This window comes from Argentina silus, assembly GCF_951799395.1.
Source record: "Argentina silus genome assembly, chromosome: 1".
Classification (NCBI taxonomy): domain Eukaryota; kingdom Metazoa; phylum Chordata; class Actinopteri; order Argentiniformes; family Argentinidae; genus Argentina; species Argentina silus.
In genome coordinates, this window is record NC_139655.1 from 20,712,726 (window position 1) to 20,726,789 (window position 14,064).

The 14,064-nt window shown below is 43.2% G+C and overlaps 1 protein-coding gene across 1 annotated transcript in view; it reads left to right on the forward strand.

The window, feature by feature from the left end:
• nwd2 (NACHT and WD repeat domain containing 2) overlaps positions 1 to 14,064 on the forward strand; it is a gene marked incomplete at both ends in the record, with an annotated part of 33,985 nt that overhangs the window by 4,160 nt on the left and 15,761 nt on the right. The window contains 2 exons of the mRNA XM_083668261.1: positions 3,296 to 3,384; positions 11,623 to 11,739. Coding sequence (XP_083524387.1) covers positions 3,296 to 3,384; positions 11,623 to 11,739 — 206 coding nt within the window. The remainder of the gene's footprint in view (positions 1 to 3,295; positions 3,385 to 11,622; positions 11,740 to 14,064) is intronic.

A 14,064-nucleotide genomic window follows, 5' to 3' on the forward strand; every position in this document is an offset into this window, starting at 1 on the left:
ACAGTGTGTAATTGATTCCTATGCAAATCAGAGACCCTATAAAAACAAAGATATTAATTCCAAAATTACACTATCTATTATCCTTGGATTAAGATGGACTCAATTCAATTTATTGAGTGATTTGTTGATGACATTTTTGCATTTTAGCTAATTTTAAGAGTGTCATAGCAAAGTGTCTGAATACAATTTTACTGTAATTCAATTTTAATACATTTACTGAAATTTCAAAAAACTTGTTTTCACTTTGTCATTCTGGGGTATTGTGTGTGGATTGATGGCAAATTATTTTAATTTAATCCATTTTAAATTGAGTATATAACACAACAAAATTGGGGAAAAAGTGATGGGGTGAATACATTCCGAAGGCACTGTATGTGCTCTCTAGTTATAGTGTTGGCTATATGTTGAAGCCTAGAGGAGAGTCTATGCCCAGTGCTGGTGGAGGCTTGCAACCTGAATGTTGCTGGTTCGAATCATGCCATAATCCTAACCCTTAATCACTCAGAGTTAATGCCTAATACTGCCTAACCATCATGCAAGTCATAATTCCCCTAACTCTCAGTAACGTATCTTGCAATTTACGTAACTCTCACGCAACATATCTTTATTTTTTACAGCACCACACATGGCCAACACTGACATAGGCAGATAATACGTGCACACAGAGCGTATTCTTTGGTCTGCAGAAGCGATCCCCCTGAATGTATTCCATTGGAGACTATGTTGATTCTAAAGCATTGCCAAGATCAGTTTGCTGAGAGCAATATGAGTCATGTGAGCTGTATTGCACCCCCATAAGACAATGTGAAAGTTAACCAATCTCTCTGATTTGGGATTTGTTAGTGTGTATGTGTGTGTGTATGTGTGTGTGTGTGTGTGTGTGTGTGTGTGTGTGTGTGTGTGTGTGTGTGTGTGTGTGTGTGTGTGTGTGCATGTGTGCATATCTACAGTATTTAACTCCATTACCTCCGTAGCAGTTGCCTTAGGGGCCTAAAAGCATCTGTAGATAGCTATTTGTATGCAAGTACTCACTTAAACGCTTTAACACTGATAAGAGTGTGTGGCCCTTGGGGATGCGATGCATAAAATGATCTATTCCTCAGCTTATACATTATCAGCCATGCTACATCTCCCCAGAGATGTTCAATTACTTTTAAATTTAGCCTGGAATTATTCTCATTTCATTTTTGTTGCACATTTTAGCATGGATCATAGCTTTTTTGCCAGCCCCTCTGATTCCATCCGAAACATTATTCTAGCTCTTAACTCTCCTCTCCGTCTACCTCTCTCTCACTCTCTTTCACTCTCTCTACAATATCTCTCTCTTCTTTCTCTCCCTCAGATTTCCTTATCATCATCAATCATGTCAGACGTTTAACCGTGAAATCTATAAAGCCGAATAGAACGTTGCGGCCCTGGTCGTTTCGGGATTCAATCTACTGAAAGAGGATGAAGGAGGGAGGGATGGGAGGAGGGAGGGAAAGAGGGAGGGAGGGTGGGAGGGGAAGTGGGAGGGATCGAGGGGACTGACCATGTCACAGGTGGCTCTTATTTAATAGATTTGTTCTTGGGCGAGCGATTGAGGTGGTTGAGCCTGCCCCACTCTGCAATGGGAGGTTTTATGGTGTGTAGTAGAGCATACATCTCTCCCTCCTCTTTACCCTCCCCCAGAGGGAAAGAGAGTCTCGCGCTGACATTTTTGGCAGCAACTTTTAGTCACTTTTTTCTCCTCTCCCTAAGCACTTGGTACTGTGTGGTGCTGAATCATACTGCTTATTGCCGGTAGCATGTTCCCGTCTTTTTTGGTTTTGAATCACTGCATTTACGCTATGCGTAACCAACACTATAGCATGTGTTTTGTGGTCCACAGTGTCCCTTCTGATTTGCAGATATGTCTAAATGTGTGTTACATACTGTAGTGTGCTAGCATGTGTACTATTTGCTTATATTAACTGGGTATTGGACAGACTAACTTGGACAGGTTTCTCCACACACACACACACACACACACACACACACACACACACACACACACACACACACACACACACACACTGTGATGTCCATGTTAATAAGGATGGCCTCTTTGTCACAGCACTGTGTCGTACAAGCAGACTTGGCTTGTCAAGCACATCCTCTACTTGTCTATCAATCAGAGATCTGCCAGCCATGGTGCAAACTATGTGTGTAAAGGCCTTTAAAGCCAAGGCATGATGAGTGGAGGAGTGAAGGATGATGGGTGGCTAGAAACGACCTTGGGTGAAGTTATGGAAGAAATTAGAGTGGGTTTGTGTTGCAGTAGTAGGCTTCTTCAACATTCATGGACATTCAGCTGTGGGTGTCACTGAGAGTTGTTGCACAGAAATGAAGAGAGAGAGAGAGAGAGAGAGAGAGAGGAGAGGAGAGGAAAGGAGAGAGCAAGAAAGATGACAAGAAGCCCCCACTCTATCCTGTGTCCTGTCGCACACACTTACACACGCACATCTCTGTGCCCTGCAAACGTCATGCTGCCATACCTCATCTTATCTCTAGTAAAAGAGCAGGGGTTTACTGTTATCAGCACAGTACATACAATTCTGCTGGGTCACAACACCAGAGAGGGAGTGCTGAGAAAGGGCTTCTGATGTAACCTTTCAGATTCCACTAGGCTGAGTGAATGAGTAAAAAAGAAGCCTATGTCATTAATGGCAACAACATTGCCAACGGCCAGTCATCTTATTGGTTTCATCTGCAAATAATATACTGTAAGACAAAAATAAAATACAACCTATTAGTCTCAGTTACTACCATTGCCAGTTTTAAATGTTTTATGTTGCTTACTGGAACTTCATAAATGGACACCTAAAGCCAAGAGACCTGATATGTAGGACTTTTGCATGGCACAGTCCTAGGGGACATTTTTGAGTGTCACGTTTGCCTGTGTCCCAGCATCAGATGGGCTGGACTTCTGATGTGCATGTTCTGTTTTTAACTGACTGTCTATCCATACCCTTCACCCGCCAGAGAGAGATATAGAGAGAGGGAGAGAGAGAGGGAGAGAGAGAGCTGGATGGGTCCTGTCCTATCAGATTATTGTAACCCTGGGTTGGGCAGTGAAAAAGAGAGGAGGAGGGAGAGAGGAGGAATGAAAGTGGGTCAGAACAATGACCCAAAAGCCTTCACTCTGAGACACCCCACAGACTGACCAATATTGCCTTGACTCCTTATCATGTATCAATACCTTGGGTGGATGATGTTATTTTGAATATAATTGATCTTTTCTTTTTTTTTCTTTTTTCTTTTCCTTTCTTTACAGACACAGAGGCAGAGAGGAACGCACTGAAAGAGCATGTGTATCCCAAACTACGGGACTTCTGCAGGGAGAACTATGGGATTGAGTTCCAGGTAACACAAGACTTCCTGTCTCCTCTTTTGCTTTCATGTTGCGTAAGAATAAAGTCATTATTGACTTCCTGGTTAGTGATATTGATCGAATGGGAGCGCCAAATGATTTACATGAGCTGTCTTGAATAAGGAAAACAGTCACAAACAACACCAGTCCTGAATGCCTTGAAGGGCCCCAGGAACGAGATACACAGGGGCCCTGTCTCTCTTAGCAGACAGAAGGGCAGTGTAGATAAGGAGGCTTGGTGAATGCTGGAGAATATCTCCCCTCGATTAGATGATGCGATGGTAGAGCCTTCCCTTTGTTGTTGTTCTCTGTGAATGCATTAGCCCATTCTCCCCATGGCTCCCACTGATCCAGGATCATTTACAATGCAAATGGGTGTTAGTGCGTGGGGAGATTTTTATCTGAGATGTTTGTTAAACAAATCCAGGAGAGCCCTGGAGTCACAGTCGGATTTTCAGAGATAGTTTTTCAAGGATTTGTCAAGCTTTCCTTTCAGTAAACCAAACATGTGATGCTTTGTGGTAAAACTGACCTTTAGCCCTCACCAGTAGGAAATAGATGGCTAATACAAACTGTATGGCTGAGTAGTAAAGAGCTTGTTTATTGAGTGCACATAATCATTGGATTGCTTTGAAGCAGTTCTCATAAAAGATACCAAATGGTTTGTCGAGGTGATTGTTAGGATGAATCCCAACGAAGCTAACAAGTAATTTATTGGTTATTGTTATGTACTGTAATATTACCATGTTATTTCTTAGTACCTAGTAGGTCATAATTAGGAGAATTGCTCTAGGTCTCCAGGCCAGAGGGGCTGCTAGTCTAACCTCTGATCTGACATTGCGTGGAGTAAACCTGTGGTGATCCTAGAGTGGACACGTGCCTGGCTGTTGAGTCATGGGGCTGCCATGATACTAACTCATACGATATGCAGAGTGCCTGGGAGACTGTGACTCACTATCGTGTTTCTAGTCCAAACAGGCACCTCCCCCAACACAGAACGAGCTGAGTTTACAGATGTCGGCCCTTGTGTTGTAGAGATAGTGTGAAATCACAACATATTATCAGTGCCATGTCTAAACTGTTCTGAGAGCAGTCAACAAGTGGTCTGCAGTCTGTTTCACAGTCCACCTCAGATATCAATTTGTTTCCAAGGTAGGCAATATTTCATATGTCAATATGCACAGACCTACACACACACACACACACACACACGCACGCATGCATGCACGCGCGCGCATGCGTACACACACACACACACACACACACACACACACACACACACACACACACACACACACACACACACACACACACACACACACACACATACACACACACAGCCGGGCTGCTGATACGATGTAGCGAATCACAATTCTCCTCAGTCCCTCGTCACTTGACTCTGTTTCCATCCGGAACGTTCTCCTTAACGGGATGGAGCAGGGGGAATCCGTTATTGAAGCTCGGCCTTGGGCAGCGTCCTCATTCAGTCAGCGCAGCACCGCGTTTTCTTCAGCAGTGAGTGGATCAGGCTGGGAGGTGGGCTGAGATGGGAAGGGCTCTGCGGATGGGTTAAGGGGTTTACATTTTAAACCATGCTCTCAAGCACTCTACCACACATGCTCAGGACATTGTGTGGCTCTTCAGATGATTGAGAGGGGGAGATGGAACAATACTATGGACTGGTTGGAGATGTTGATGAGATAATCTTGTGATTGGCTGAGTGTACACACATTGGCATACCGTAGATTCACTGCTTCAAGTCCTCTCTAATGTGAACCCTGTTAAAGGTAATCTCTCACTGAATGGCACAATCCAATACTCTAAACAGTGTTATGACTGAAAACACAATTCTGTGATAAATATTTGCGTCAAAAATCACATTCTATACAAAAACCTCACACATGTAGTGATTTCACTCAATTTTGATTGTACTGTAAACAATTGCTTTGACAGTGGGGAGCTTATTATCAAGTACTTTACTATGGTTGCCAGCGCATGATTGCCACAGTTGGAGTTAATCTTAGTAGGCCCACCATAACACACACCTGTCACTGGAGATGCAGTTCTTCTGCTACAGCTGTGGGATATTGTTTAACGGCTGTCATTCAAACGTCTTTCCAGCAGCTAACAATACAAGCACTGTTGAGAGCACAGACGAGAGGTGAAACTAGATTTCAGAAAAACTATTTACACAGTTTATTATGCCGCCGCTTTTGAAGTAGAGGAAATAAGGTTGTCATTCTAGCTTTGTCAAAAAGACAGAGACTCAGAATATATCATCCACACTAGGAAGTTACTTCAAAAACATTCTGTGCGCTGTCTCCTCATTATTTTTTCATTATATTTTAAATATTAAAGGTTTTTAGAAAAAGCAGCCATCAACAATGATTTTTTTTCTCCAAGCCTGTTAAGCTGTAAGCTGGATATGCGTACTTGTTTGTTCTGATGAGTTATGTTAGTAGCGCTTTGAACCACAACACAAACAATGTCAGGATCAAACACTTTACGAAAGTTGAGAAAAGGTAACGTTTCACCGTTCTTCATTAGCATGCCCCAGTTTACCAACTGATTTTCAATTATGTGAAATGAACTCTGGCTCATTCATGAGAGAAGAAGTCGCAGATATGAAAACAAAAAGTTAGTAGAAATCACTCTACCAGTCTAGGCATTGTTTAAAGCATAGTCACTCATACTGTACATCTCATCTCTACCCCATTCTCTGTCTCCCTGTATTCTGTTTTCTCCCTGTGACTCTCTCCCTCACTTGGCACTGGGCCTCCTCTCCACTCACTATTTCAGGCTCCCTCACTGCTACTTGTGGACAGACAGTTGACGCCTCTCCCCAGTCCTCCACTAGATTGAAATGAAAAGCAGCAGACACAGTTGCCATCATTAGAAGCAATTAAGCAATTTAAGCAATTAAGACACTCAACACCCAGGGAATCTAAATACAGACCCAGACAGATTCTACAAAGTAGGAAAATACTTTACCTAATAAGCACTGATATAGAGTTAGACAAGTTAGTTTAGATTTGGATGGGTTTGGTTTGGGTAACCTGATCCTAGAACTGTGGTTAAGGGCAACATCTACCTTGAGCAATGTATACCTCCTTCTGAGCTGAGGAAATCCTGTCTCTCGTGTCTAATACTGCCTCATTATACTATAGTTAAAGCATACCTCTCCTGTCCTCATGTCTTTATCACAGCTAACACGGTGAACCTCACTGTAGGTGAACCAAAGTCTCAGGCTTCAGCTCAAATTGCTCCTAAGTGTCATCGCTTGGCCAATATTCTAAATATTCTACATTAGCTGCCTTAATTAGCCAGCATGGATAATTGAGAGATTGAGAGGTTTATTTTGAAGGGTAAATCCAAACTGTGGTTTTCTCTACACTATCTCCCTGCAGTTTTCTGCTGGTATGGCAGTGTGTTGCCAGCCGTGGTAAATGTGTATTTAATTTGCTCTGAAATTCCCTTTGGGAGGTGGGTTGAGATCCCAAACAGTGCTGATTTGTATTCCTCACAGCAATATGGTGGCTTCATTCATCACACACATGCTTAATGATACACACTACTCCACCACACTATTGTTGTGTTGGTCATATTAATTCAAGGCTTTAGATATTATAGTATTTCTGGAGGTGGCATATCTATTTCTGGTCTTATTTCATCTATAAGGGTTTGTGTTCATTGTTGTTTTTTCCCCTCTCTCTTTCTTTTCTGCCTGATTTCATACCATTTCCTTGCAGGCATCTGGGTCTAATCCTGAAGTCTAATAGTCTAACATTAAAATAAATAAAAAAGGCCTCTTTTGCACTTGACCTGCCTTGAGCAAACATAGTCCAAGGGCATTAGAAAGCTGCTTAGCAGAAGCTGCTTCTACTCTTATGTAAGCAGCACCCCCTCTTTTCCTACAGCAGAATGAAGAGAGAGAGAGAGAGAGAGAGAGAGAGAGAGAGAGAGAGAGAGGCAGAGGAAGAGAGAGGGGTGGGCAAAGAGAGGCAGAAAAAGAGAGTTGGGAAAAGAGACAGAGAGAGACAGAGAGCAAAAATAAGGGCTGTGCAGAAAGAGTTCACGCAAAGCTGAGGAATGAGGAATACTCATTTTAAAAAATCCCTCTTTACTAATCCCGCTATCCACCTCTCTCAACTCCTGGACAAGATATATTGACTTAAAGTCCCATTTTACCCTCCCTCTTCTTCATCCCTCCATCTTCCTCTGTCTCTATCTATCCATCCGCTTCACTCGGAGAGAGTGACGGTCTGGGGAAATTAAATTACTGTCTCCCCCGCGGCTTTGAGCGATGACTAATGTCTTCATTTGGGCTGTAATTACGGGACTCTTCTCAATCCCCCACCTGCGGACAGAGAGAGGAAACCTCTTAATATGGCCAGGATGTTATTCTGTTACACCTCTCTATTCTCAGACAATACGGGGGTGTTATGAGCCCCATGACACTAATGGGGACAAATATGGAGTCCATTAATCTGTTGTTTAGCTTACACGGTGTTGGAGATTCAGATATCAGGCTATGAGGTTCATTAGTGACACTAATACTGTATATTGTGATTGATCTGTGTTGCTGTAAGTTATATATTAATGTTTGATAACATGTTTTCATATATAAACTTTAATTTGCTGGTACCATTTATCTCAATATGTTTAACTATGTGTTTTGTCTTCATTATGTGACTGTTTTACTATACATTCAATGATTGGAGAATGAGTGGAGTATTAGAGCAGCCTACCAGAACAAAATACAGTACCATTTGACATTTTATTGAATGTAGTCATGAGTAACTGGAGTGATCTAGAACCGACAATATGTTGGTTGGAATTAACATTTTCATCCATGTAAGACATTATTAGGCTAGTGGCTACTGCGGTATTACCTATGCCTTGAAGACACGCATTGCAGGGGAACAGTTGGTGATATGCTGTAGGCTGGCAGCAGTGTAGGAGAGTTAAACTGCTCACTGATTGCACTCCCTGCATCTGTACAGCTCTGGGCCAGTGAGCCCAGTTCTCTGGGTGATACAGCAGCACAGCTGCTTGCAGGTCCACAACAATCAAGCCAATAATAATGGATCAGCTGCAGCCCTCTTGCTGCTTCTGACAATCACACGGAGCATAGCTCCCCAGAGGGCTGTCACTCAATTTGAAGGCCACACCCTCTATTCTAGTGAATAGTGGGGATGTTCAATAATTAGGGCTGTCTGTCAATGCTGTAATGTTCACTGCAGATGTGTCAGTCAACGTGAAAGGCTCTCTCCTCTGCACTTACCTTACTGACAACCCCCAGACCATGGAGGCTTCCATGCACGCCTAAAGGGGAACAACTGCAAATTTGGGAAATGTGACTTAACCTCTCTGATTCAGTGGAGGACTGTCTGTCAACGTCCGTGCCTCTCTCACTCAAAGAGAACGGAGCTAGAGCTACTTTGTAGAAAAAGTTCTGTCACAGTGAACAGACTATGATTGTGAAGCCCAATCAATTCTGAGATATGGCATATGCATTTTCTGGGATAATATTAGGTAGCGGGTTCACAATTGTACCTTTTCTGAGCTCTCTGCCAAGCAAAGGAGCGCATTGGCTTAGCATGCGTGCAGTAGTAACAGCACAACACCAGCAGTTTTCCAAATACATCTGACTTCAGCACAACCAAAGAGAGTAAGTAGGAAAGAGAGGGCACTGTTAGCATTTTCCATATAGCAATGCGTAAGGCCAACCACTAGCGGAAGTTGCTATTGACTAGCAACCCTCTTGCATTTCTCATTCACTTTCCTTGGTCTCTATTTAGAACCTAATCTCCTCATATGCCACAATTCACTCCGATATTAGCCGTTAGCAGCGTTACCCCAAAATGCTAACAGCCCCACCTGTTGACAGCCAGCTAGGTAGCTAATTAACAAATCCAAGAGATTAGCTATGGTGTAAAGTATGTCTCTGCAAAGCGTTTTGTTACTACTGCACACATGCACAGGAAGCCCACAGGCTCCCCTTTCCTCCATGCAGAGAGTTCAGAAAAGGTACAATTGTGAACCGGGGACCCAATATTATCCCGTAAAATGCATGAATCGATTGGGTTTACAGAAGAATGATGGTCTGTATTGCACTTGAGTCATTTAACACATACACAATTAAATGATTGTTTTCAGGAATGCAGTTAATCCTCATTTCAAGGTATTCACAAATTACACTTTCTTAATTCATTTTTTGATAGTTTTTCCTCAAATAAAGAACAAGTACTAAGCCAATCTCATCATAGTCCAAGTTAAACACAGACTGGAGAATTACACTCACCGAGAACATTATTAGGAACACTACACTAATACTGGGTAGGGCCTCCCTTTGCTCTCAAAGCAGTCTCAATTCTTCGTGACATTGATTCCACAAGAAACATTCCTTTGATATTCTGGTCCATGATGACATGATTGCATCATGTAATTCCTGCAGATTTTTCAGATGCACTTTCAAGCTTGAATCTCCCATTCTACCACACCCCAAAGGTGTTGTATTGGATTCAGATCCAGTGACTGGGAAGGCCACTGAAGAACACTGAACTCAATGTCATGCTCATGAAACCAGTTTGAGATGACTTTTGCTTTGTGACATGGTGCATTATCATGTTGGAAGTAGCCATTAGAAGATGGGTAGATTGTGGCCATGAAGGGATACACATGGTCAGCAACAATACTCAAATAGGCTGTGGCATTCAAGCGATGATTGATTGGTATTAACGGGCCCAAAGTGTGCCAAGAAAACATTCCCCACACCATTACACCACTTCCACCTGAGAAGGTGTAAAGTGCTCAGTGAGTGTATATTTAGAAGTGTTTCCTTATTTTCATATCTAGTGATGAGTTAATATACATGTGTATAACCTAGAGAATAATGGAATAACTATTGGATTTGTAAAGAAAATAAGACAGTGAAGTACTGTGAAATTGCATTGGTTTCTATGGGACAAGTGAGCCACTTGTGTGTAGTTGGTGAAATCACTGTGACATCTTTATAGTGCCCCCTACATCCTATCCAGGAATATAGATCAGTGGACTACACCTTTCCATCATGTTTTAACATATTGTACTGTAATTCCCATTGTATAGTCATTATACATAGTAAATGACAGAGTACACAGCGTGCCTGCTGAACATAGAGGGAACAGAGGGAAACCTGGGAGTCTACTAGGCACTGCACAGGGCTGAGCTTCCTACCTAAGGGGCGGTGACAGGAGCAGTTTGGCATGGCCACACTCATTTACAGGCCTCTCTATTCATTCCCTCCATCCGTTTGAGATTTCCCCTGTGGCGTGTTTGCAGTTGGAATTATCCACAACGGTGACACTGATTTTGACAAATGTGTCAGGGGAGATCCCCCTGGCAGAATACACGCACACACACACGCACACACACCTCTGTGTGTTCAGAAGCCCTTCTGTCGCTCTCCTGTCCACATTACCCCCGGCAGTGGAGTGGAATTTCAGGCACGGGGAGAGTATGTGAATGCCAGGTTTCTACACTATTTGTTTGTGTGTGTGTGTGTGTGTGTGTGTGTGTGTGTGTGTGTGTGTGTGTGTGTGTGTGTGTGTGTGGGTGGGTGTGTGGGTGGGTGTGTGGGTGTGGCTGTGTGTGGGTGTGGGTGTGAGTGTTTCAGAGTCTATTTTATTTTTTATTTTATTTTTATTGTATTATTCTATTGTCACTGTATTTTGTTGTAGTTGTTTTTGATGTGAGCTGCTGTAACGCCTTCATTTCTCCTCTGGGATCAATAAAGTACCTATCTATCTATCTATCTATCTATCTATCTATCTATCTATCTATCTATCTATCTATCTATCTATCTTTCTAATTTACTAATCCTCTGCCGTGACATGAACACCAGCAATCGGATCTCAGCCACGAACCTCCTGCTTTGTCTGTGCTCTAAGTCTGCTGTTTTCTCTCACCTTACCGCAGAATATTGACAACCTTTGCAAACAATGTCCTCAGTGGAATAGAAAACCATGTCCATTGTTTTCACTGTATCTCTTTGCTACATTTAACTTCATCCAAAGACGTATGTATTTTTGTTTAAAGTTGTGCATGACAGTGTCAATTTATCTCAATTAATAATATCAATATCTTCCTTGTCTGTCTGTGTGTGTGTGTGTGTGTGTGTGTGTGTGTGTGTGTGTGTGTGTGTGTGTGTGTGTGTGTGTGTGTGTGTGTGTGTGTGTGTTTGTTTGTAGGTGGTGGACCTGTACTGGGGGATAGATCCAGAGGAGTGGGACAGCCCCGAGCTACAGCGACTCAGGATGAAGCTTCTGGAGGAATGCCTGAAGACCTCCGCAGGTCCATGTTTTGTTGTGGGTATATGACACTATAATAAGCGTTTATATCCCTGATAAACACCCTATTCATAACCATTATTTTTAAATTTACAAGTTTACTTTTTTCATTGTTTTTGTGTGCGTCTTTGTCACTGGAATGATGCCCCCTTTTCTGTCTGTTTGTGGGTCAGTTTGTCCAATCATTCATTCATCTATCCAAATGGTTATTGGTTTGAGAGTCACATTTGGGACCACTGAGACAGTTGAGATAATACATTCACAGATATGGGCTATGGGCAGGCTATGGTAACCCTGTGTTCAGAGATCAGCAATTGTGATGGGGTGTTTGGGGTTATCTATTCTGGATCATACAAGGACAGATGAGAGGTAGACCCGCAGGTGTGGGATTGATAGGGAATTATTCAAATGTGAAGGAGCCATTTTGAGGGAATGGATGAGGTTGTAATTGGGGTTAGAGATCTGACGGGTGATGCATTATGGTTAGTAGGAGCCTTGCCTTATGGAACACAATCTCTCTCTCTCTCTCTCTCTCTCTCTCTCTCTCTCTCTCTCTCTCTCTCTCTCTCTCTCTCTCTCTCTCTCTCTCTCTCTGTGGTGTTGATATGTCCCCCCCCTGCCCTTCTCAGATTTAAATCCCAGTCCTATCAGATATGGGTCTGAACTGTGATGTATCTCTCTTTTAGAAATGAGAGCCCTGCTGAAACCCCTGTGTGCCTCTCTCCATGCATTACTATCAACCTGTGAGGTTTCATTTAACCATCTTAACCCTTCCTGATCCTGTATATGAGAGCCAATATATGAGACCACACACATCTCAAGCAAGTGAGAGCACACACACACACACACACACACACACACACACACACACACACACACACACACACACACACACACACACACACACACACACACACACACACACACACACTGCATTTCCAGACAGCCTGATGGGCTGAAGGGAGAGAAGGAGACGGGGATCTCTGTCTGTCTGGAGATGGAGGCTGTAATCATAGGGTAGCATACAGTATATGCAGACACACACACACACACACACACACACACATACACACACACACACACACACACACACAAACACACACAAACGAAAACACACACACACACACACACACACACACACACACACACACACATCCATACACACACTCATAGAAAGACTGTTTTCTCTGGGTACAGTATAAGGTATGCTCACCCCAGATGCAATCTAAAGCAATGTAGGTAATTTCTTACCCCTAGTCACTAACTGGCCCAAATCTTTGCACTGTGTACATAACCCTCTTGGATATGGTACCAATACCACTTTAATGATTCTAACTCTCTCACAGTAACGGGTTGCCATCATCAAGTGGGTGTACCAATTTAGATCAGTGTGTCCACTCTAAGGACCTAGCCTGCCCTAGCTTTGTGGAGACACATTTTTAGATGTAAAGTAAAATCGTGACAGCTGTTGTCCCCTGATTCTGTGATATGTTGCCGTCAGCCATATCTCCCCCCTCTGAAGAGACAGACACACGTTCTTTGATCAGTGGCAGACACGAGTTGGAGCAGTGTTTGACAGTTCTGGGTTGTGTTTGTCGACTCTCTCCTGAGAACGGTTTAGGTTAGATTCTTCTTGTTTACTTTCATTCTGACAGGCGAAAAGCTGAAGGCCTAGATAAGCAGAGTCAGATAGAAAATGACAGTGATGTTAATTTTCTATTTCTAGCTAACACACACACACACACACACACACACACACACACACACACACACACACACACTAATACAGAGCTTGACACACACCCTGTCTCTCACACACACTCATACATACACTCATACATACACTCATGCATACACTCATACACACACACACACACACACACACACACACACACACACATGGGTGACTGTTGGCCACGGTGTCCCCCAGTGTCCCCCGTTAGCCAGCACAGCCCCGGAGGTCCCCGCGCCTGCTCTGCCACATGGCGGTGGGAGTGACTTCAAAGCCCATTCCGGGGGCTGCGCAGGGGAATCGCAGCTGACACAACTGTCACAGCGCCCTGGGCGAGCACACGGATTAAAGGAGGAGAGGGGAGGGATGGGGGATGGGTGGAGGGGTGGAGGGAGAGACAGAGACAGAGAGAGAGAGAGAGAGAGAGAGAGAGAGCGGTGGTAGACAGAGAGGTTAAATACTGCTCTGTAAATACTGGATTCGGCAGCTAAGAACAGCCTCCACAGATAATGGGTTTGGACTCTATGTTCTACTCTATGTTTACCTTATACTGTAGATCATATGGTAGTGCTATCTATTACTACCTACTGCACTTGTATATAGTAGACCTA